We start from the raw sequence: 26,788 nt of genomic DNA, 5'->3' as shown, positions 1-26,788 counted from the left end.
TTATTTTATTATCTATTAATTAGATTTAGTGATAGTAATGATAAAAATTATTTTTTTCAATTAAAACTTCAAAAACTACAAAGATATCAAGATAAAATCAAATTATATACAAGGTAATTGACTTAACATCAGCAGATTAATATAATTGCCTATGTACAGGCGCTTCTAATACAAAATTAAATTACTCGTAACTTGAGAATTAAATTACATTCAAATTTATTTACAAAATTTATGATAACACTATTACAATAATATAATATTATAATATAACCTGATTATTTAAAAACAATTTCATATAATATTCTGACACATTTAATATACATGTATATTACCGTAATTCTAATTAAAACTCGGTACCATGTGCTTTATCTTTAGTCTATCCATTTAACTAGTAGTCGACACTAGAGACATCTTTAACATTAAACTCGTAATACGATATTGCAACAAACTTGGAATTATAATCTATATTATCTTGCGATTGTAGAACTTGAAAGTTGAAATTTTCAATCTTAATAAAAATATGGAAACTTTTGCAGAAAAATATATAAAATACAAGATATCAAAATTCAAGATATAAAATAAAATTAAATTCTTTATATATCAAGAAAAATAAAAATATTATATATATATATGTATATAATATTTATCATCATTAAGAAATTCATTACCTGATTATATTTATTATATCATCAATAATAAATTAATATTTCAAAATAATTTTAATATTTTCCAAATATATTTTTCAATAACAGCATTGTATATATCCAATTCTTTATCACCAAATTATTATTTTTGAAACATTGATTCTCATAGATAATATAAATACACAACAACAAACATTATCGATATCGAATAATTAATAACAATCGAGAACAACATAAGATTTAATGGATCATCCTAATCTATCAAATTCGAGGAAACGATAATATTTCATCATATATCAATCTGATACTATGCAATCTCCATGAAAACAGGTTAAAACAAAAGGATATCTGCGGAACAGCCACAGAATTTCTACTAATGAAAGATTATTCCATATATCCTGAAAATTCGTATTCGCCACCTGTCCGTCGTGCCAAAAGAACAATAGCCGAGCTTCGTGGCTCTCCTCATCCGTTGCGCTCGAAAACACTCGAAAATGTTCGTTCTACCGATGCTAAATAATATTTTCCGATATCACGATCCTATATCTCGTATCTATTGTGTGTATATATATATATATATATATATATATATATATATATATATATATATATGCACGGAATTGTATTATATTCGAATTAGTAGATAGCTCAACAGACTAATGGTACCACATAGGGAACAAGTAGAGAGATAACGCGAATCGAATATTTCAGAGATCCATAATATCGGGTTATTATGTTCGCCGCGTAGCGTGAAGAACAAAACTGAGTTATATGCCAAGTGTTATACGTCGGTCAAGAGTGTATCAAACAGATGGATAATTCTAATGGACGCGAGATCGAGGTCGATCGAACAAAGCCATATTATATGATGAATATTTTTTTCCATTTTTTTGTAATTTATATCATCTACGATCTAATGCATAATGTTTCGAATAAAAAATTGGAGATGTATCGAAATCTGATTTTTGATCTGATGGGATGAATGATTGAATTGCGGATTTTTGTAAAAAAATTTGACAAAATTTAGGAGCTTAAACAGAGATTTACTTTATTCTTCAAATATTATTATGTATTTTGTGGTTTTTTGTATACTATGTTTCTTAATATAAAAATTTTATATTCTTAATATAATAATAATAATAAATATTAATCATTTATTTTACAGTCATTAAATATAATAAAAATATAATAATTTTTAAGTTTGAATAAATGTTAGAGGTAATTATTTAATATATTTCTCATAAGATTATTTCTTTAGTAATATAATATAAATATTTAATTTTAGACTCACGATCAAGGCAGGATGTCCAATGAATCTTGAAAATTTTCCAATGGATACACAAAGATGTCCACTACAATTTGGTAGCTGTAAGTTCACGAATTGAAAAGATAAAATTAAAAAAAAAATTAGTGAAAACAATTTCAAATATTTATAAAGAATTTTTATTAAAATTAACGCTAAAAAAGCTTTGATCACAAATCTTAATCTTTCTCTCATTTCTCCTCTAACTTGAATCTTTATATTCTATATCTAGAATAAAATTTTTGCTTTTAATTGAAAATTGGACGTAGAAAAAATGGTAAGAAGAATAAAAATTTTAAAGAAATAATTAATATATTATTTAAAAAAAAGTTATTTAGGAAATTAGGACTCTTTATTTTTTCTTGATGAAAGATAAAAAATATTAAAAAGAAAGAATTCTTCTAGCTTTGTGTAATTTTATAGTATTAAAAAAAAGAAACAAATTATTGAAAAAATAAGAAATCTTGAAAACCAAAGATGAAGAATATTAAAAACATAAAATTCTTTGATAACAAATAAGTAACAGTATTTTTTTTTTTTTACTTGTGCTGGAAAAAAGCAGAGAGAGAAAGAGAAAAAGAGAGCGATTTAAATCACAAATACATCTCTGGGGAGAAGTTTTCATTGAATAAGAAAGGTGACACTTAAACGAGGAACGAATTCGATACTTTTTTTTTTTTACAGTTCCTTGGCAAACGAGTTAAGCTAAGAAATATTCTCTTGATTGCAGTCGGTTACACGAAGCGGGACGTGATCTACAAGTGGAACAGCGCTCGACAAGTAGCAATCGCCGAGGACATGAAATTATCCCAATTCGATTTAGTTGCCAATCCGACTGCAAATTATTCTGCATCGACGACCCTTTCACACGGTGAGTCGACACTTCTTATTACACAATTTATTTCTAAATTTATATTGCAAAAAGTGTTGTTTAATTTGTTGAATAATTTATTTGTTTTTATTTGCTATATTATTTTATTTTTTTATTTATTTATTTATTAAAATTACGTTATTAAAATTGTATTTATTATATACATTTATATAGAGAAGCAAATTTTTAGAAATTTGAAAAATTAATATATATATTTAAATGTGTAATATTATAAATATATAATTAGAATTATTACAAATAAAATTCTAATTCGACTCTAAAAAAAAATATAAGACTGGACTAATATAAGACAACACTTATAAGACTGGAAATATAAAAAAAAAAAAAAACTATTGTTAAGAGTCGTTGAAAGCTCGATAGATGTCGGCGGGTAAGTTTGAATTAGAGAAACAAGGGAAAGAAATGTCTCTTAACGATTGCAAAAAAATTCGATTGGAAACTTTTATTGCTATGTTTACGAGATTCTACGAGAAGAATATCGACAGGTAGGAATAAAGCTAAGACTGATAGGTTGAAATTGACCAGAAAGTGGTGCGAGAAAGAACGACGACGTGATGTAAAGAAAAAAGAAATACGAGAAAGAGGAAACAAAAGATGTAGATAGAAAGTGAAATGAAAAAAGAATAAAGAAAAAAATAGAATTTTCCAACTTTCTAACAAAAGTTGGTAACGACGATTAATTGCAACATTCTTTTCCAAAAAAATTCCATTTCCATCGATTGATAAGGAGAAAAGAGGTTAAGACGCGAGGATTTCAACTTTTAATTGGATTAGCATCGATTAATGCTTCGCAAACAAGTGATATAATAGAATATTTGATTCAAAAAAGAAGTAAAAAGTTATTTTACAAGAAAAATATCTCCAAAATTAAAGAATTAATAGTACAATTAAATTGATATTGTAATAGGATTTTCTTTTAACGATAACTAACCTCAAAATGTAATTGTATTCTTTTTCAAATACTTTTGAATAATTCTTCTATAAAAAGAAAAGAAAAGAAAAAAAAAGAACTTAAAAAAAATAAAATTCTCTTATTTCTTAATTACTTTGAATATATCTGATCGATAAAAAGAATCGATACTATTTTGATTAATTTCTCTCTCATCGATCTTATTTTTTTATCTAAATTTAAAATATATTATTAAACTAAAAAAACTAAAAAAGATAATAAAATAAATCAAAAGAAATAGATATAAATAATTTATTTATACAAGTGAGAAAATAGAGCAAAAATAGAGCAGTTTATTTCGCTGTTGTAATAAGGTTATACTTTAAAAAAATTAAAAAACACTGATTTTGAAAGAATTTACGAATGCAAAAGGCAAATAATCGTGCATTGTTTGTTTGTATAATCGAAATGGATGCCGTGTCGGATACCGGAAATAATATACAGGAAACAGAATGATGTATCAGATGAAGTCCAATAAAGTTGCTCCAGCTTGTAAACGTTATCGAGCGAAAAAATGCAAGGCAAATAAAAGCAGAGGAGAATTGGATGATGCGTTCGATGCGACAGGTTTCAAGCGTAACCAAAGAAGTTAATGATCACAACTGTGTTTGATTTCGATTCCGGTCGAATTAATACGAATTAATATTTGATATGGAATTTGAGATAGAAATAAAAATTGAAATAAATAGAAAATAAATATTATAATATATATATAATTTGAATGAAATTTAAGAATATCGAACTGGAAAAAAATTATAAATATTGAGTTGATGCTTTTACTTTTTTTTAAATTTAAATTTGTTTATTTTATTGTAGAAACATTCATATACTGCTAATTATATGATTACATTGTATATTTATTATTGTATAGAAAAAAGATATTTGAATATTGTATTATTTTATTATGTTCGATATTTTATTTAAAAATATTTTTAGTTTGTTATGGACTATAATAATTATTATATAATTATATTTTATATATAATAATTAATTATATTTTAGATAAGATAGAATTATATAATCTTTTATTAAGGGATAATTTATTCTCTTCTGAACAATTATATTTTTTACATTTAATGTAAATTTTACTTAATACTTTTAATATTTATTTATTATATTTATTATTTATTATTTATTAATATAATATAAATAATAAAGATTAATATTAAACAAATATAATAAAAATACAATATATCTTGATTTTTATATTATTTCAGACAAGATAAAAAGTATAACAAAATTTTATATATTAAAAGTATTATTTGATTTTAGCGGAATATTCGATGTTGCTGGTATATTTTCATCTGCAGAGGCATATGGGTAATTTTCTTATACAAGTATATGGACCTTGTGTTTTGCTAGTCGTCCTGTCTTGGGTTTCCTTCTGGTTAAATCGAGAAGCTACTGCAGATCGTGTATCATTAGGTAACTTCATAGATCGTGAATATTTATTATATTAACCAGAACTATAATTTTTTTAACAATTTTTATATAGAAGGAAAATTTTAAAAATCTGTTTAAAGGAATAACAACTGTGTTAACGATGACATTTTTGGGATTAGAGGCGCGAACCGATCTGCCAAAAGTTCCTTACCCCACTGCCTTGGATTTCTTCGTTTTCCTCTCGTTCGCCTTCATTTTCGCCACCATTATACAATTCGCAGTGGTCCATTATTTCACCAAGTACGGTTCTGGCGAGTGTTATTTCAGTTCGGATCTGAGCGAAAGTGAAACTTCCAGCGATGAAGAGGAAGCGGATACGCGGCCATTGAAGAAAGAACCAGTAATTTTCATATTTTGAAAATAATTTATCATTATTGAGTATTTTACTACTCAAGTAATAAGAGCAAAACTATTATATTATATTAACTTTTCATTATAATTATAATTAAAAAAAAAGGTCTACTATTAATAATATTAGTAGTATCTACTATTAATAATATTAATAGTAAATAATAAAAATAATAAATCAAATGTTAATTTATCGTGGAATTGTACATCATAAATATAGCAAGAAATATTTTTTTATTATATTATAATTAAAAAATTCAAATTACTTCAGTTACTTAATTCAGTTACTAAAGATAATTTGACAATGAATAAAAATATGTTTCTTCTCAATTCCAATAAGGATAATATAATAAATCTCAAAGTATTTCACGAGTATGGATAAGATCGTTTAATATTCATACTTTGTAAGAATTCATGCTCCGCTGTCTTGGCATCGTTCCACAGTGGCTACAAAAAATCGGCAAATCTGATTTTTCGATATTCCCGACTAAAGATTAAAATCGTTATATTGCTAATATGTAACAATCTATCATACCTAGCTTTTATGTTTCCATCAATATTGAACACATGCTTGCGCGAAAACTTGATGGTGAGCATTAATAAAAGATGATCTAGAAACGAGAAATATCATCTCCATTAGGTAATCATGATATAGCGAAATTATGGATATACGTTCTTGTTGCTTCTTTCATTTTGGCATCGTGTCAAATTTATTTTTCATGCTAATTTTTATTAAATACAAAAAAATAGAAGAAACCCAGTTAAAATGGAATAACTAGAAATCAATTATTATTATTATTAAAATATTAAAAATGAAATCTCAGAAAAAGAATCTCAAAAGAAATATATATATATATGTGTGTGTGTGTGCATGTGTGTATTCATTTCTTATGAATGATTCTATTCAACTAACAGAATATTTATTATTTCAGATTACCCAATCGAACAAAAGAACTGCCGGAAACTTAGCAACTCGTGAACATCCAAGTCGTAATTTCACAATGAGTGAAGACGGTATGATCGAGGTAATACCGTTATCAGCAATTCCAGAACCGAGCAAAAATCCTGCAATGGGTCACTGGCAAATGTCCTGCGTGGCCTGTAGTCCACCTCCTCGTCAAACTCCTCCAAGCAGAAAGGAATCGGGTCGAAGACGACGCAGGAGGACTCCTAGATACAATTCTGTATCAAAAATCGATCGAGCCAGCCGCATCGTGTTCCCTCTATTCTTCCTAGCGATCAACGTATTTTATTGGTTTGCATACTTGTCAAGAAGCGAGCGTATCAATTATTACAACGTGAATTCAAATGGCACGTGAGACTGGTCGTTAAACGAAATATTGAAGAGAAAACACATGTACGAACATTCTCCGTGGAGTTACTTATGAGGAAATAATGTTCGACCAATCTAGAAATATTATTTTGAGAGATTATTTGTGTAATAAGATTTACTTTTTCTTCGCGAAGTAGTCGAATCACTTAACAAACAAAGATAATGAGAGCTTTGAACGATTGAATAAATATTGAATATTATCGTTATCATTCATAAATTTAATCGTATTAAATAAGAAGTGAAAAGAGAATTGGAACTGTAAATACTTTAATAAATCTAACGAGACAAATAAAAAAAAAACCGAAGGAAATATTTGTGTAAAACACGATGTAGGATCTCCATTTATTGGATGACGAATATTCATAAGCTATTAATATTCATTATTGCATAATAATTTATTGATTAATAATTAGTAAATTGACAAATTGCATATTAAATTTGACATTTATAATTTGAAATAGAAATAATCAGATTTATAATTTATATAAAATCTATTTGTATAGAAAAATTTAATTTTATTATCAAATGTATTATAGTAATGCAAAAGAATTTATTAGTATTAATTCACTAATATTATTAGTATCAATCGATATTAGTAATGGATGAAAATATCAAATTAAAAATTAAAAATTTAATTGATTTAATAAAGTTTATAATATAAGTTTGTAATATATGTTAAAAAAATAATAAGGAATGAAAATTGTTTAAAGTGATTCGAGAAATAAAAATTGGTTGGAATCATTTTTTTCAAAATTTTATACGTTATTAACGATCTTAACACTTAGAAGATGAACTATGATTCTTTGTGTTTAAAACTTTTATTATAGTGAATTTAAATTAGATAAACAATATTATTAATATTTATTGATTTATAATGTAAAAATACATCTACATACATTTAAACTATAATTTCAAAAATATTTAATAATTAATTAGAATATTTTTTATTAGCAAATATTATTTGTTATTTATTTATTATTCTTTGGACAAATGGAAAAATTGCTCATCTTAGAAATATATATATATAAAAAATAATATCGTCCAATCTTCTAAGTGTTAAATTATAATATGTTGATATATAAAATACCTTTTTATTCAATTAATTATTCTAAATAGAAATAAATGTATAAAAATCACTAATCCATAAAAATAATCAATCATAGAAAAATTATATCATTCTGAAAATAAGCAATCGGGCCAATAAATTGAATAATTATGAATAGTTATATGCCAAAACAAGCACTAAATTATACTCATCATCTTCAATTTAGATAACGATTGATTATTATAGATTCGACCTTTGTCTAATAGTTTTGATTGATAAAATTAAAATGTTATGATTTTGTATTTTTAGTCATTAACTTATTCTGAACAATTCATAAAATTTTTTTCGAAATCACAATATTCGAGTTAATCAACTATTTTTTGAAAAAAAAATTTAATAAACTTTTCTTCGGTTTTTCTATAAACATTTCAATTAACATTTTGATTAAAATAAATAAAAAATAAGGGAAAAAATTTTCTTTTTTTAATCAATAAAATCAAATTTTACAACATTTTATTTATTAAATAATTTATTTATTTCAAAAAATGCATTTTTATGCATTACTCGTGCATAAGAAAAAAATTTTAAGTGTAAATGATACGATAATGTTTAAAATAAGTATGTGGAAAAATTGTTTAAAATTTTTATTTGAATGTTAAAAATTGTTAATTGCATAAAAAATTGAATCAGTTTGATTTAATGATGAAATATTGTTGATGAAACATATGAAATATGTTTTAAACATTAGAAGAACGTTTAGCAAGTGAGATAGTAAAAAAATTTAATAGTAACCAAATATTAGGTACGACAATAAAAATCAATTTCAAAAAAATAGTCTGTTGTTATTTATTATAATATATATGCAATATATACATATAATAATTTTATTAAATGCAATAAAAATAAAAATATTTAATATTTTTTAATATATAAAATATATATTTAAGTAAAGATGATCTAAAAATTTTAAGACTCTATGATACATGCAAAATGCAATGAATAACATATTTGTTTTATACTTCGTCCATTATGATATTTAAGTTATTTATTTATTTTTCTCCTGTATTATAAAACAAATGTTTCTCTTAATACAAAATCGTAAAAATGACAAGAAAAGTATCATTGTATTTGCTTCCATCATATCTTCCATCATATTTTATTGACATATTTTTATATCTTAGATATAAAAATTAGTTATATCATATCTAAAATATATCAATTTTCATTTATTTAAACTTTTATTTAAATAATAATTTTCACTTAAATTAAAATAACATATTTATAATAAATTAATTTTTATAAATATTTCCATATTTTCAAAAAAAAATATGAAAAGTATAAAATAATTTTAGGAAATTTTCTTTATTTTTATTTTATTTCAAGTAATAAAAATTTTTGTTTTTGATAAAATAAATATAAATATATTTTTAATGTTTATTGATATTAACATAAAGCTTGACAAATAATTATTATTTATAAAAATAATAAATTCTATTTATAAAAATAGAAAGTAATAATACAAAAAATTCAAACAATTATTATTTTTAATATTTTACATATGAGAATATTATTTAGCTCATATTGAAAGTAGTTACATACACTGCATATTCTTGTATATAAATATATACATAAACTTAATAAAAGAAAAATGAAGATCTTTTTTCTAATACTCATTATTAATATTTAGATATTTTATATATTATTACATTAGATATAGGGCAAAAAATATAACAAAAACAGAAAATAAATAGAACAATAGAAAATAAAACAATTGTCATATTTTTAAATATTTTTAAATAATATTAAATATTTATGAAATTAAACTTTTTAACAAAATCATCAAGATATTTTAATCATTTCTAATATATCACCTAATTCATTTGCATAATAATCTGGTATTATCAAATTTTTAGTATTTATATCGGAAGCATTCATATTCTCTATATCATTTTGTGTTGTAATACCAGTTAATACAACTAAAGTTTTAAATCCACAACGTTTTCCCAAAAGGATATCAGTATTACAACTGAAATAAAACAGTTATGTATTAAAGGACATAAAAATTGCTTAGATATATTATAAATTATTATTATGAATTATACTTACTTATCACCAATCATGAGTGTTCTTTCAGGATTTAATCCATACTTCTTTGTAATGTATTCACTGACAAAAGATTCTGGTTTCCCAAGTATTACTGCTGATCTATTACAAGCTGCTTCTATATTTTTTATGAAGCAACCAGTTCCTATATAATTAAATTTTATAGTTAAACTTTTTTAAAAAATATTTAAAATAAATATAAAACATAAAAAATTATAATATATAATAATATAAATAAACATAAATTTCAACCTGGAAATTTATTAGCACTTGGTGAAGGTCTTTCAATATCATTGTTTGTTCCTATAAAATGAACATTGGGATCATTTAAATAAGTAACAGCTTTTACAATCTTAGGAAAACTGAAATCTTTATCAAAGCCTATAACAACTGCTCCAACTTCTGGATCTGGCTTAAAGTTTTTTACCAATTCTACTTCATCACCTTCTATTATATCTGGCTATAATAATAAAATATAAATATTTATTATATTTAAATATATTAATTAATTATAATTTTTTTTTTTTAAGTACTCACTCCACTACCATAATGTTGAATACCCACAGCTTCAAGTTCCTTACCAATGCCAACACTTCCAACTACATATACTTTTTTATTAAATTCTTTTTCTTTAAGATATACAGCAGCCAAAAATGAAGTGCATACTATCTCATCCTAAATAAAAATTTAAAATATTTTATATATTTAATTTTATTATAAATATTTTATATAATAAATATTCTATTCAATTATAAACATTACAATATATTTTACTTACTATTGTTGCATCATAGTTCAAATCATTACATTTTTTTAAAAATTCAGCTCTAGTTTTAGTATTGTTATTTGTTATATAAAAGAATTTTTTACCTAATTCTTTCAATTTTTTTACTGTTTCAGGTGAATTCTGTATTACCTCTGTTTCTCTCCATAATACACCTAAGATTTATTGAGATTAATTAACATTATTTATAATATTGTACATTGTATTATTTATTTATTATTAATTATTAAATACTTCAATTCATTAATTTAACAATATATGAATATTAAATTACTTCTATTTTAAAATATTTTAAAATATCATTAAGAAAAATTATTTTATACTAAATAATCACTCACCATCACAGTCTGATAAAACTACATCAATAGAATCCATCAAAGTTTTAAATTCTACATTTGATAATGATAATATACTTTTTGTTTTCATTTTATTATAACCTACAGGTACAAGTATTCAAACTGAAATGAAACTGTCTCCTAGTATCCACACAAAATATACCCTTTATCAATTAACCGCTATAATAACTACAGAGATAATTTTAAACAAAGTATGTCTATCACTGACAATCACGCATTGACATCGTGACCTTCAGCATTTGTTACATAACATAGAGATATAAATCGTTCCTTTCATTCATAACTACTAATATATGATGAATATGCTGATGATTATGACTTTATTTTATTTTAATATATATAATAATTTTTTTATTTAATTTTAATTATTAAATATTTTCAAAATATGTTTTATACATATATAAAGAGAATTATATAGATTACATGATTATTTTATAATTAAATACAATTAAACTTAATTTTATTACTTTATTATTTACTAATTTAAATTATTATTATAATTATATGAAATAAAATTTAATAGAATGTAATCATATCATTTAAAAAGTTAATTTCTATATTTTTGAAAAAGAATCATATATTAATATCGACATAAATAATTTTTATTAGCAAATTAATATACATTTTTAATAAATTCAATAATTTATATCACATTTTAATTATAATTAGGATTGCTACAAAAATTTTCTCAAGAGAATGACGTCATATACTCTATATTTATATTATATGTCATATTATATTATATTATATGTCATTGCATCAAAGGATGTAATTTCCCATCTCTATTTATTTATTTTTATATTATAAATCAAATCACAATTGCCAGACGAGATTTTAGATTTTCAAAATTTGATATTATATTTTGATTTGAGAATAGTGAAGAGAGAAAAAACTAATTGAACAAACAATATACGATTGTTACTGTTTACTGAAACATATATTAAATTATATTTTCACATAATAATTTTCAATAAGAGAAAAAAATTAACCAATTATAAATTTTGATAAACTAATTTTCCATTTTCTTTATAATTTATTACAATGAATAGTGAAATTTATATAAATATCGAAATTTCGATAAAAATAAATAAAAATAAATAAGAAAAAAATTTTATATATATATATATATATATATTTTTAATTTTTCTAAATAAGATAAAAAATTACCAAGCGATTCAATATATAACAATTAGATAAAATTATTTTTTTCTTTCTCTTTTTTTTCTCCACATGACTGTTTATATCTTCTAATTTAATTTATTTATATCTTCTAATTTAACTTCTGTTAAAACTAATAATGTCTTAAAGCGACATCGAGTATCAAATACTATATCTATATTATGATTATTCCTATCATTAATATACGTTTAGCATTTTTGAAATTATTTTTTTAATTTATCTAAAATGTAACATTCAAGTTTTCTTATTATTACAGTTTTTTTTTTACAACTTTCTATGCATTACTAAAGCTCTAGTATCTAATAAAAAATATATAATTTTTAAATCGACTTTTATATTATTTTATAATTATATAGAAATTACATGTGTAATAGTATATATATATATACTAAATATATTAATATTATTAACAAAAAGAATTTTTATATCTGCATTTGTAGCAATAAAATATGCATTGAAATCATTTAAATATTACACTGTTTTTATTAATTTTTAATAATAATGTGTTTATCAAAACCAACTTCTATCTACTTCAGAATCTTTTTCAAATAGAATATTTTTAATGATTACTTTTTACTTTCTTAAAAATACTAATAATGTCTACATAAGAGTTATAGCTAAATGAGGAAAATGATTTAAGTTTTTCTCCTGATTATAGATGGATATATATTAAAGTTTAACAGAAATTTAAAAATATTTTATTATTTAAAATTATTTTAAATAATCTATTTAATCTATATAAAATTTTTATTTTATTTATTAAAACTATTATCAAAAACATAAAAAGTTTTCTATAAAAAATAAATTCTTTTTATATTATTTATTTCTTTATATACAAAGATATCATATTATATAAGATATCATTGGAATATTACATTTTCTTTTTATGCAAATATTAACACAAACATCAGAAATTTTTCAAAAAATTTATTATAAAATATATTATAGCTTAATTAAGTACATATTCAACACTACATACGTGAACAATATCTATACATAACAATTATATATGCAATTATATTATTAAACTGATTGTAAATTAAAAAAAAAAGTAGAAGAAAAAAAATACAAAAGTTACATAACAAGCAAAAAACTTGAGAAATTTTTATAATTCTTATTGATTGTAGAAATTTCTAAAAAAGAAAGTCTAATATTGTAATATTTAAATCTTATTATCATATATACATTTCTAAAACAAAATTTTTCAAACTCATGTTAAAAAGACTTGCATCAGAATGAAAATTTTTAAAATATGTTCAAGTTGATAATTCACAATTGATACTAATTAAAGCTAAATCCATTCTTCATCATTACTGTATTTTTATACAATTAACACATTATTTTTATTTTTTATTTTGTGAATATTAAATTGACATCACAACCATAAATGTAAACTTAAGTATAATAGAATAAAGTCAACATATTACCAATTAAAATTATATTAAAATATAACTGATTAATCAGTTTATAAACGCGATGCAATCCATAATATAAAAAGTAGATTTTTTTGTTTTTTTTTTTTTACACTTGTATATTAATTCTTATATATTAAAGGGGCTACAATAAGAAATCAACTCTTTTTATTACAGATAACTAACTTGGAAAGTTTTTTTAGCGCCAATTTATAAACAATGTTTAATTATTAACTATTATGTGTTTCTTTAAAATGTTTTTAATTTAGATTGAAATGGCCCCAAAATATCAGTCTTATGGTTTAAATTTTGTTTTATTATACATAGTTGAGCATAATTGTATGAAATCCGATACGATTTAATAAGAACATATCATATATGTTCTATAAGTTGATAACACTTCTATAACACAGTTATAGATACATATAATCAAAGGAACATTTTGTCCGAGTATTTGTTAAATTTTGTCCAAATAATATTGTAATTAAAATCTTATTTATAAATTGTTATAAATTTATTTTAGTTGAAAATAAATTTGTAATAAAATTCAAATAAATAAAAAATATATTACATAAACATAAATTTACTCGAACAAAACGCTCAAAATTATTAAATTAATAATTATATGTAAAATTAATAGGATTCCTACGTTAAATATGTTACATCTCAATATATATGAATATAAATTGTGATAAATTTATATACTATTCTAAAACTTATATACTCTAATAATAATTCTATTTTAACAAAACGAACTTTTAGTTTGATTATCGAGTTCTATTATCGAGGTCGACAATTGCTAATTACATATTATTCTAAAATTCATAAAATTTGTCACACCTTTTATCTTATTTACGAACATGAAATAAATAGGAACCAGCCTTACAAATCATAGAATACAAATAATAATTAACAAAATTCATTAAAATTATAGCAGTTTAGACTAATTAATTTCAAAATAATATATACTGTCTTTTATAATTAACGATTATGTTATAACTCATATACATATGAGTACTTCAGTCATAAATCTTAACTTTGCAAATAAAAAAAAAAAAAAAAAGAAAAAAGAAAGAAGAAAAATAAAAAAACTAAATCATTATTTTTCTTTTCTTTGCATATGCAACTTTAACTACATTCACAGTCTCCATTAACAGAGTATCTAATATAGTTACAGTAAGACCGTTTTTTACCGCGAGTTCATCATGATGAAATTTCGTCCATTCATCTTCCTCAGCTTGAGCTTCTCTAGCTAATAATTCATCAACTCGGTCTCTTCGTTTTCTACTCCAACGCATTACCATATTTTCTCGTTGCAGTTTTGTTTTGAAACCGAATAATGTAGCCACTTCTTTATTCACATAAGCATTAAGCTCTTGTATAGTCTTAGGAATCTTCACGATAGGTTTTGTTTTTACGTTTGGTTTTGTCCAACTTGGACCTGGTTTTTCGTATTCAGCTTGATACACTTCAGCGATTGTTTCTTTACACAAATCGAAAAGGAATGTATTATAAATCCTTCTATCTTTTTTCATAGTCTCATCATTTTCTTTGGTTAATTCACAGATCTCAGAAGGAGCTTTTAAATTCATGATATCTTCTCCAGCTTCCTTAGCTTTAAATATTATTGCTGTGGCTTTTTCTGTAAATGCTATTAATTCCTCTATGTTTGAAGGAATCACAGCTGGAGGAGGAGAAGGTGATCCAAGTGAAGTTGAAATTCTTGCACTTCCAGTAGGTGGAGTGTAGGGAGGTGGTGGTTTATTTGGTATTTTTCGAACATAATAGGATTCTTCTTCTGCTTCTAATTTTTTAATCTACAATAAGATGAATATAAAAGAAATTGAATTTTACAAGATATAATAGAATGAGAGAAATAAATTACCTCTAATTCAATCTGAAGTTGTTCAATACGAAGTAATTTTGCTTCCCAATCTGCAACTTCCATGCCAGGCTGTTCCAATGAAGCTATGCAAATAAAAATTTGAAATATGATATAAACTGAAGAAAAGTTTTATAAATTAATTATCTAGGAAAAGCAACACGAATCTTTATATTATATTTTATTTCAATTAAATGCTTTGATGATTTAAAAAGAAAAAGAAATAAAAAAGAAAATATAATATCAAAATATGGATTGAAAAAATATTCTGATGCATTAATAAAATTGTATAAAGCTGTGATAAAATCATATAAGATCATATATATGTATATAATAATTATTTTCTTTTGAAAAATATTTGAAAGGAAGACAGGAAATATAATGTTTTATATTTTATATTGTGTTGCACAATATTTACAGGCTTTCTTTGTGCATGTAAAAATTAATAAGTAAATATCAAGCACTCATGCAACACTGATTTGTATAAAAAAAACAAGTCAATGTTTATTTCATTCAAAGTTTCGTGTTGTATTACCTTAAGTACTTATTATCTTGACTTTGTTACTCTGAAAATAAATAATAATACGAGGCAATGCTTTGCACAGAAATATACAGCCAACATAAAAATTAATGTATAATAATGTAAATAATGTTGAAATTCAAATTTTTATAAATTATGTCTAATATACGATTTACATAATATAAAATATTTATCCATTTATATATTCATTCAACAATAATATAATTTAAAATCTAATAATTTAATGTTTTTAAATTTATATACATATTTATATATATATATTTAATATAAAGAATTAAAATAATAAAAAAATATTTACAAAATATAAAAGAAATATAATTATATAAATTCATTATATAAATATATCATTCAATTATATAAATATTCATTTAAAAATGTGATTCTAATGAAATTCAAATTATATAATTTTAATTTTATAATAATTTAATAAATAAAATTAGTGATTAGTAGATTAGTGAAAATCATACCTTTTAACTTATCTATCATGACCTCTATATCCTTTTCAGATGTTGCAACAATAGGTGTAGCATGAAATGTATTTTTCGAATCTATATTTTGATTTTCTATATTTGGATTACTTAATAAATCATCATTTAAAACATCGATATCCAATCTTGAATCATTAAGATCTCGAGGAGAATCCATATCAATTTCTGATACACCTTTTGGTGTATCTCTGTCTTCACTTGATTCAGATAAAACATCTTGTTCCTGTTTTTTTTTTTTCGTTTCGTTCATATTAGTCACATTTTCTATTAATTGATTTTCTTTTTCTAATATTATCTTTTCAGATTTTTGATTTTCTATTATTTCTGATAATGATTGATTATTTTTAATACTAATTTTATCAGAAATTTGTAATTCTTTATTATTTTCAGAAATACATTCATTGTCTTCAAATTTATTTATATCATTTTCTGAATTCAACAAAGGTTTTTGTGTAATTTCATCAAGTATTTTCAATACTTTTTCTGATTTTTGTATTGCTTCATATTTTTCTGGTATAGACGATTTTTGTATAATAGTAGATTTTTGGAGCTCACTTTTATCAAATATTTCAGAAACTTCAAGACTTTCTTCCGAAATATCTTCATATTCTGGATCTTTCACAATATCAAAAGTTTTATTCATCATTACATTTAGTGATGATACATTGGATGTATCTACTTCAACATGCTCTCTCATTGTCTTAATATCATTTACAATTGCAGAATTTTCTTCACTTTGTATTTTATTATCTTGAATTTCAACATCATAATCATTTGTTTTATCAGATGAAATAGATTTCAATTCGATAATAGAATCTGTAGAACATTTAATTCCTTTTTCTATAACATCCAATACACCTTCAGTTACTTCAACCAAATTATCAAGTTGTTCACCATCAGAACTATCTTGTTCTATTATGGTTTCCAAAAATTTTTGTTCTTGTGATACTATTTCTTCTTTATTTTTGTCTGTTTCTATCAATTCTTCTTCTGCTAATTCTATTTTAGCATCAATTTCAAGTTCTGATAAACTTTCATTTTCTATACTTTCTGGTTCTAATTCTGTTATAATAATTTCTCGAGACTTAGATTCTGTACAATACGTATTCTCGTCATTTTTAATTTCAACATTTGTGTTTATAATCTCAGTATTTTCATTAATTGTTATTTCTTCATCAATATTCTTATCATTGTTGAAGTTCAAAAAAGAGATTTCTTCATTAATATCACTGAACTTCATTTTATTTTTTTCTAAATTTTCTTCTAAATTACTGCTTAAAATAACATTGCTTGAAATTGATTTTTCTCTTTCTTCTATCTGTATTTCATTTTTATTTTTTACATTATCCATATCTGTATGATTTTCAATTTTTTCTTTTATTATATTATTTTCGATACTTTTTTCAACTTTATCCAATATTTTAGTGACAGAATCATAAATAATTTTTTGGAAATCATTAGTTTCTATACTATTTTCATTTTGCTCTTCATCATTGTTTTTAGAAATTACATGCAATTCATCTTTGCTTTTATTATCAAATTTTTCAAAATCATGGTCCAATGTTTCATCAAATTTTATTTCATGTATTTCAATATTTGTAGATTCACTTTTTGGAATAAATGAAGAAACATCCTCTATATCTTCTATATCATTCTCTATATCATTCTCTATATCATTAATTATTTCATTTTTATAATTAACTGATTGGGATATGTTTTTTGAATTTAATGTACTCAAATCATTAAATGATTTTGATGTCTGACTTTGAGATTTTTCCCATGCAGAAATAACATCAAATGAATCAGATATAGTCCAATCATTTTTATTAAAAGTTTTATTCAAAAATACTTCTGATTGATTATTATTCTCAATAATTTCTTTTTTACTCATATTTAAATCAGAAATATCTTGTTTAGATCTTTTAATGGATTTTTGAGAAATTTCTTGAGATTCTATCATCTCTTCAGTTTGTGTAAAGACAGTTTCATTTTTATTATTATTAGTTAATTCTTTTGATTCTTTTAATAATAATTCTAAATTCTTTGTTTTTGAAACTAAATGTATATCATTTATATTTTGATAAGACATATTATCATTTCTTATATCTTTTACATAATCTATTGATTCTTTAGAAGTCTCAATTGTTTTCATTGAATTTGATAATTGAGGAGAAACTTGTCTTTTCAATAATTCGTTTACATATTCTGTAACTGTTGCTTGTTTTGAAACATCTTGAACGTCTTTAAGTGCGGAATTATTCTTATTTTCTAAATGAATTTCTGTAGAAGATATATCATTTATTATTGAACTAAGATTGATATCTGTATTTTGATTTAAAGATTTATCCTTTTCATTATCTTCGAAGTTTTCTGAAGATAACAAAGAACTTTTTTTCGATTTTAACGATTGATAACTTTCTACATTATTCAAATCAGTTAAATTTTCTTCAATATTTTTTTCGGGATATATTGTTTCAAATTCCAAAATATTTATGCATCGATTTTTATCTTGAATCGATTTTGAATAAATTTCAGATAAAGATTTGATATTAGCAGAGGTATCATTAGATATTTCTTCATTTCTCTTATATAAACTTAAATTTTTATTTTCAATTGATATCTCTGAACGCTCATCCTTAGGTACTTTAATATGTTCTGATATTATAGATTTTTCGATTTCATTTAAAATTTTCTTACTTCTTGCTTTATAATCAATTTCTTGGCTACTTGATTTAGAAGTTGACATTTTACTTTGTGGCATTATAACAGATATTACATTATCAACTTCTTCCACTATACTATTGCTATCACTGAAATTAGTAGGTGACAATAATCTTGTATTATTTGTTAAATATTGTGGAATTTCGGAGTTACTTTCCTTCGAATGTAATTCTACATTTTTGATTTTATCCTCTTTTATAATTTCTACATCATAAACTTCATTAATTTTATCCGATACCGAATGTATTTCAGATATATCTTTTGATGTACTTTTTTCTTCATTTTGTAATTCATATTTTTTCTCTTCAATAGATTTTTTATTAAAACGTGACATCATTTCTGAAAGTATTTTCAATTCATTTTCAAGCGAACTTATGTCCTCATTCAAATTTTGATTATTTAAACGCAAAAAATCTAATTTTTTAGAAAAATCAAGACTTTCATTAACAGATTCAGTGTTTATTTCTGCATTAGAATGTTGAATATTGTTAGGTTTCTCTGATAAAATATGTTCCAAATGCTCCGAATGTTGAGATTTATTAATTTTAGATTGTGATGAAATAGTCTTAATTCGGGATTGTTCAGAAAATGTGTCAAAATCAGATTTATATTCTTTTAAATCAGATTGAATTGTAGTATCATATTTAGAAAACTTGGCTTCCGATTGTGTATATATATCTGATTCAGACTTTGGTGTATTGATTTCAGTTTTAACATCTTCAGAAATACTACTTTTCTTTACATCTGATATACTTTGTTTATTTTGTATTTCATTTATATATTGTTGAGTTCCACAAGGAATATTTTTTTCAGATCGAGTACCATCTGAAACTGATGACATGGAAGCAGAACCAAGTTTATCAATTTCGATTTGTTCTGTTATACTTTCATCAAAAACAGACTGACTACTGTGATTCACTATACTCGATTTTGCGGAACTTAATTGTTCCAATGTTCTTATGCTTCTTAAAGATTTAGTCATTCTTTCAGAATGATTTTTCTCAAATCTGGCTTCAATAATTTCATTTTGTATATTAATATTTTTCATAGGATCTTTAATTGATAATTTTTTTGTGGATAATAAATCGGATTCTGATCTGGATCTTAGTAAATCATTGTTTTTGAATATATCTTGCAATTTTTTTAATGGAATCTCAGGTATTTTAAAGTCTGCCAATGATCTTGATTCTATTGCTAATTTTTCACTATCTTTAGAAGCTCCTTTTCTTGACTCCAATTTTTTGCGCATTTCGTAAATTGTCGTATCATATTTCTATTTGCACAACAGATTATTTAATATACATATATAATGAATAACATTTTTAATTTATTATCAATATTAAATTGTTTACCTTTATTTGATTCAACAAATTAGCTTCTAAAGCACGAAGTTTCTGTTTCGTCTGTTTTCTAGCTTCCCTTTTCAACCGTGACATCTCTATTCGTCTTTCGGCTAATTTTTCTGTTAATAATTCTATTCTTCCTTCAATATCGCTCGTGTCCGATGAAACAGTAGTATCTATAAAATAATACAATATTGATTTTTAATAATAAAACAAATAATTAAATTCGTAATTTATTAATATGTCTATATAGATAATTATTTATTTATATAAAAAAATTTTATTTATGAAGACAATGAATTTGTCAATAATTAAAAATATTTAATAATAAAATTACCTTGTAAAAAAACATTAGATGTTGCAGTTACAAGTTTAAGTGCAGCTTGTTCCATTCGTGCAACACGATCCTCTTCCGTTCTTAATTTCGCATGCCAAGCCATCCACTCTTCCACACAATTTTTCCGCGATGTAAGCGCAGCTTCACGCGCATTTAAAATTCTGAAAAATATAATCACGTCTGATAGCAGAAATAAATCTTCCATATCGATTTCATCAAACAATTTAAATGTAAAAATTATAAAAATTTAAAATTATTAAAAACAATTATTTGATCTTAAAAATTGAGCCAAATAATTTTTGCTATAGTAGAATACTGCAATAACAGTGGAATGCAGATCACTGCTGCACTGAATCTATTTTTACAATGCTTCATTTCATGATGTGAATATACAGTTTATTATTAGATTTCTTACACGTGTTTCTTCTTTCTAGTAATTCGTAATGTTATTAATTTAGATTCAATATTATTAAACCGACGATAGTGAAATATATAAATATATTAATTTAAAAAAAGGTATGTACTTACTGTTCGAGTTTTTTAGATGTTTTCAAATTATGATCTTGCGATCTGATAACCACGGATTTGGAATAATTTCTATCACTCTCTCCAGAACTGTGATGAGAAATAGCAAAATTACCAATTTGAGATTTTGCTTCATCAAAATTATGTCCATTTTTGTCTTGACTACAATAAGAATTTCCGTAAATATCTACATTTTTATCAAATATTTTCTGACAAAATACATTTTCTTTAGCATCATAATCGTCTATTCGATCTGTTAATAATTTTAAATTTTTATCTTTTGTATGTTTATCAATAAGTGCATTTTCATCATTTTTATCAAATTGAACAAATTCTTTTTCCATTCTTGTTCGTTTATTATGATGTTTCACAAATTCTTCTGACATTTGAGAATGAGATTTAGATCGTAATATATTTTCTGTAAGTATACTAGATGATGATTTGCTTTTTTGACACTTTGAACTTTTACGTTTAAAATTTGATTTTGATTCGGAACTATATTGAGTTTTTTTAGACATGTCGGTCGGAATTGATTTACTACTTCTTTTAGAACTTTTTGAATACATCTGCAAAATGTCTTCAGATACTTGTGATGATTTCGATGTTTTCAATACAGTATCTTGACTAACTGAACTTATTTCTTCTGATAAAATTTCACTATTTGTAGAAATAGCTTTTAAAGATTCTCTTGGCGATACTAGAATCTGAAAATGATTATCAATTACTTGAGAAGGTTTTGACTTTTTGGATAATTCTTCTACTAAAGTATCAGATTCTGATTTAATATATTCAGATGTAGATTTATTTAAATTCTGTTGTAATAATTCTGACATATCGGGAGATTTTCCTTTTTCGAAAAGATATTTTCCGGAAATATTTATTGAATGATTTGGAATTAATTTCGCATCAACCGAATTATATTGATTTGATTTCAGTCTAATAACATCTGCTCTGGGCATTTTTTCTTCAAATTTTCTTGATTTTATTTCATATTTAGATATGTTTCCATCTTTTTGTGTGTTGTAAAGACATTTTTCTTCGGACATATTTTGCATAGCTTTATCAGATTTATCAAATTTTAAAAACGATGCGTTAGATTCTTCAACGAGATTTGTGAATTTATTACTTTTTAATAAATCAATTTTAGAAAAATGTAATTCATTTTCCGACATCTGCATACGAGCATCTGCTTGAGATCGATCGTGTTGTTGAGATTTATCAGAGTCAACTAAAGAACTCATAGAACTATTGCTTCTTATATCATAACCCTTCATAGGTCCAGAGAGTCTTCTTGGAGATTGACTATCTGCGCTCCGTTTTAATTTCGTTAAAATGTTTTTAGTAGATATTTGAGGATTAAACATATTTCTTTGTTTTTGCAGCATTAATTTACGTTCTTGACTTGCAATTTTGTGAAGCTCTTTTAATCTAAAAATAAAATTTTTATAAATATGTAAAAAATAAATAAAACATTTCTAAATAATAAAAATTACGATACCTGTTCATTTCATCTTTTTCTTGTTGTAATTTTAAAAGTAAGGCTCTCTGCTTTTTTTTAACAGAACTAACACGACTATCTTGTCCAGTATCTCTTAATGCTCGTTTTTGTTCTTCTAATTTCACTAATTTTTTAGTTCGATCGTTTAAAGTTTTTTCACGAGATTTGAATAACATCTCAATTTTATCATATCTTTGTTTTTCGTCTTTAATTAATTGTGCAATCTAAAAATGTATGAAATATTTAATTTAGATTTAATTTCAATATAGAAATTCTTAATTATTATACTTACTTCTAAATCTAAATATTTATTAAAAGAACAAGTTACATCTCGAGTTGAAATGCTAATCTCTGTTCCAGTTTCTGTCCGTATAGAAGATGTAGTTTCATGTAAGCTTATTTCTGACATTGTTCTTAATTTGCTAGGCAATGATATTTCTTCTATCTGATCTAAATCTTCAAACTGTTCTACTGAATCTAAAGAAAAATGTGGAACTTCACTATCACCAATGAATCCTCGTTCATAAGGTGTTCCACATATTTCTGAGCATCTACTTTGTACATTTCGTCGAGTAGAACGTATATCTGTTTGAGTTGCCATATCATTCACTGTTTGAGTTTGTACTTCTACTGCTACTGGTTTAGTTATTTTATTTATATTATCAAACTCATTTCCTATAGTTTGACTTGTAATATGATGTACCATATTTGTCGGAAACGCTATATTAATATTAATATTATTATTAAGAATTAAATTATAAGATTAAAAGATAATTAATATATATCATAATAAATTTTTTTTACTCTACCATTATCAGTAGCAACAAGTTTATGTGCTTTATTACTATCATTGCAATGTTTAATATCATCAATATCTCTTTCATCCATTGCTTTAGAAAGATGTGGTTTTATTTGATTATTTGGTTGACTATGCTGTAATGATATCTCTTTTTCTTGATCTTGCCTAACATTATATAAACATTTTTCAACATCCATTACTTGTCTCAATGATTCATTAAAAGAATCAAGAAGATGCAATTCAGCTTGGAATTGCATATGTAAGGCAGTTGGATGTAACTACAATTATAAAATTACTTCTGTATTATAATTATAGATTAAATAAAATAATTTATATATGTTATATATATTATTATCAATACTTACCAATAACATATTTTCTGATTCTGTTTCAATTTTACCTACATTATGTTTTGAACATTTCAAATCTGCTTCTATATTATTGTTTTGTATAAATTGTCGTTTTCGTTTAGATCGAGGCATAAGATTCATATCTGGAGTAACTAAATCACAAAATTCTTCTTGTTGTAAACGATTTTCATCTCTAAATGAAATTCTTTTTGGATCAAACAATGCACTTGACAAAATATTATCACTTAAATTAGATTCATTGCTATTACTAGTTTGTTTATCTGTAGTAGCAATTTGTGTAAATGATTCTTCTTCCTTTTTTATATTTACATTAGTACATTGTGTTAAAGAATCATCTGTATATTTTGAATCTTCTGTAATTTTGTTCAATTTACATATATTGGTACCTTGTACACTTTTTTCAGAATCTTTATTTTTCATTTGTTGTATAGAAATAGTGCTTGGACTTTGACTTCTTACACTTATATTTGAATTAGTTATACTTTCTATACCTTCAGATTCTTTAGAATTTATTATATACATTTTGCCATCCATTTTACTTGTTGAAGGTTTTATTTTTTCAAATTTTTTATTCTGTTCCTTAAAAAATATATTTCCTGTTTTTCCTTGAGACTGACATGTTATTTTATGTTGTTTAACTTGCTTATTTTCAGATGAAAATACATATTTTTGATCATCCATTTGTTTTAACATATGTAAATCATCCTTATGTTTATAATCAAAATTTTCAAATATATTTCTAGATTCCCTAATTGTGACTTTATCTGATAACTTTGAAGATCGTTCGGAAAGTGATTCATTACTATAAGATCTGTTCTTAGATTCTAAAGAAGTATCTCTTGATTTTAAAGATTTAGTATTAAAAGATTTGTGTTTCTTATCATTAACCTTTTTAGCAGTTGATGTTGCAAAATTTTTAGTTTTTGATTTTGATGGAACAAAATCACTTTCCCTTGGCATATGAAATCTATCATTTTTTAGTTTTGAAACTATTATATTTTCATTCATATTGTTAGAAAAATCTTTTCTAGAAGTATATCTTGGACTTCTGGATCTTCTATAAAAATCTTGCGTTTCATCTTGTTTGGAAAATAAAGATTCATCTTTTCTAATTCTTTTTCTATTTTCTTTTTCTCTGGAATTTTCTCTAACATATTCTTTTTTCTTTGATAAATTTGAAGATATAGAAATATTTGGCACCTTCAATGGCTCTATTTCACTAGTAACAGTTGATGAAACATCTGATGTTGAGAAATCTAATCTTCTTTGAACTCGTTCAAAATTTCTTGTTTTTTTTTCTCCTCTTTCATGAATAAATTCCTTTGAAGGTGTTTCAAATTTTGGAGATACCGATTCTTTGGATGCACAATTTTCTCTATTCGAAAAATCTAATTTCTTTGCAGAAATTTTCAAGTCTGGAACTTTTAGTGGTCTTATAAAATCCATTTTATGTATAACCTCATGCAAATTCTGTGTACTATCAGACTTTATTATTCTTGAAGGTTTAATTGCATTTTTGTTATTTGATTCTTGTGTTTTTATACAAACCTCAGAACCATCATTTAATATAAGCTTTCGTTTCACAGCACTTATAAATGTGAAAGGATATGGTTGAATAGGCTGATATGATAATTTTTCTAAATTTTTTAAGTCAAATTCAATTGGAAAATTAGATGGTTTGTCTTTAAAGATTTGGTTGCTAATGTAATCTTGTTGCTGTTAAAATTATATTTTATTAGATTACATATTATATTATAAATAATATAAAAAAATAATTAATATTATTTTTATTAATATAAAATTATACATATATAATATAAAAATAAAAGATAATTAAATAAAAAAAATTAACTCACTGCAGATGCTTCAGCACGTTGAACAATAACATCAGGATCACAAAAAAAGACATATTTCTTTTTTGCATTAATATCTTCTTTTTTAGAACTACCACTCATATTTTTATATATATAGCATATCAATAAATTTATATTTACTAGTTATTGTTATTTCTTTGTCCATGCTTGAAAATATATCATATAATATATATCATAATAATAAATATATTTTATGTATATTGAATAAAAAATTACATAAACATTATTTTAAAAATTAAAAAATATTTCATAGAATCAAAAATAAATTAAATAATTACACATGAAATAAATTATTTTGCATTTTTAATATATAAAATTTAAAAATAGTAAAATCAATATATAATCATGAACTTATTTAAACTAATATTTCAAAATAATAATATTAACATATAATTTAATTATAAGCTTAATCTATAAATAAACTTACATTTAAATATTTAATACATTTACCATTAAACACAGGTAAAATAACTAATTTGAAAAAAATATTAGATAAAATTTATATTTATAACCTAATTTACGAAATTACGTTTTATAAAATCAATTTTTAAACGTTTAATAAAGAATAATAAAAACGTTTTAAAATATTTCAATTAAAATATTTGGATTTTTGTATAT

General features: G+C 23.3%; 3 protein-coding genes across 6 annotated transcripts in view; 1 reads left to right on the top strand and 2 right to left on the bottom strand.

Annotated features, from left to right (window-relative positions):
* The window catches only part of Grd (GABA-gated ion channel), a 41,333-nt gene extending 34,105 nt beyond the window's left edge, over positions 1–7,228 (top strand). For 3 of the 4 annotated variants that reach the window (XM_016911804.2, XM_026440997.1, XM_016911842.2), the window contains 6 exons: positions 1,930–2,012; positions 2,507–2,584; positions 2,678–2,818; positions 5,061–5,213; positions 5,312–5,571; positions 6,512–7,228. In XM_016911804.2, the coding sequence (XP_016767293.1) occupies positions 1,930–2,012; positions 2,507–2,584; positions 2,678–2,818; positions 5,061–5,213; positions 5,312–5,571; positions 6,512–6,898 (1,102 nt within the window). In that variant the 3' untranslated portion in view covers positions 6,899–7,228. 4 annotated transcript variants of the gene reach the window in all.
* A 2,246-nt stretch (positions 7,229–9,474) lies between these two features.
* On the bottom strand, positions 9,475–11,442 carry LOC410071 (glycerol-3-phosphate phosphatase). Its single transcript, XM_393558.7, has 6 exons — positions 11,183–11,442; positions 10,839–10,999; positions 10,598–10,735; positions 10,313–10,520; positions 10,064–10,205; positions 9,475–9,983 (listed from the first exon to the last, which is right to left on the bottom strand). The coding sequence occupies exons 1-6, from the start codon at positions 11,268–11,270 to the stop codon at positions 9,797–9,799; spliced, it is 924 nt and encodes a 307-aa protein (XP_393558.1). The 5' UTR covers positions 11,271–11,442; the 3' UTR covers positions 9,475–9,796.
* Positions 11,443–14,496: 3,054 nt separating this feature from the next.
* LOC410070 (centrosome-associated protein 350) lies at positions 14,497–26,303 on the bottom strand. The gene is made up of 11 exons (XM_026439522.1): positions 26,153–26,303; positions 24,291–26,012; positions 23,936–24,203; positions 23,419–23,846; positions 23,127–23,350; positions 21,632–23,056; positions 21,104–21,264; positions 20,776–20,942; positions 16,682–20,696; positions 15,677–15,759; positions 14,497–15,608 (listed from the first exon to the last, which is right to left on the bottom strand). The coding sequence occupies exons 1-11, from the start codon at positions 26,249–26,251 to the stop codon at positions 14,883–14,885; spliced, it is 9,318 nt and encodes a 3,105-aa protein (XP_026295307.1). The 5' UTR covers positions 26,252–26,303; the 3' UTR covers positions 14,497–14,882.
* Positions 26,304–26,788: the final 485 nt, after the last annotated feature.

Source organism: Apis mellifera, linkage group LG1, assembly GCF_003254395.2.
Source record: "Apis mellifera strain DH4 linkage group LG1, Amel_HAv3.1, whole genome shotgun sequence".
Classification (NCBI taxonomy): Eukaryota; Metazoa; Arthropoda; class Insecta; order Hymenoptera; family Apidae; genus Apis; species Apis mellifera.
This window is presented reverse-complemented; position numbering and strand designations above follow the sequence as displayed.

Bases quoted from the DNA above. Each gene is read 5' to 3' on its own strand.
- LOC410071 (XM_393558.7), bottom strand. From the start codon at position 11,270: ATGAAAACAAAAAGTATATTATCATTATCAAATGTAGAATTTAAAACT. The intron at 10,736-10,838 runs GTAAGTAAAATA...ATTTTTATTTAG, and splicing joins TGAACTATGATGCAACAATA to GATGAGATAGTATGCACTTC. The intron at 10,521-10,597 runs GTGAGTACTTAA...TTATTATTATAG, and splicing joins TTCAACATTATGGTAGTGGA to CCAGATATAATAGAAGGTGA.
- LOC410070 (XM_026439522.1), bottom strand. From the start codon at position 26,251: ATGAGTGGTAGTTCTAAAAAAGAAGATATTAATGCAAAAAAGAAATAT. The intron at 26,013-26,152 runs GTGAGTTAATTT...TAATTTTAACAG, and splicing joins AACGTGCTGAAGCATCTGCA to CAACAAGATTACATTAGCAA. The intron at 23,847-23,935 runs GTAGAGTAAAAA...ATATTAATATAG, and splicing joins ACTTGTTGCTACTGATAATG to CGTTTCCGACAAATATGGTA.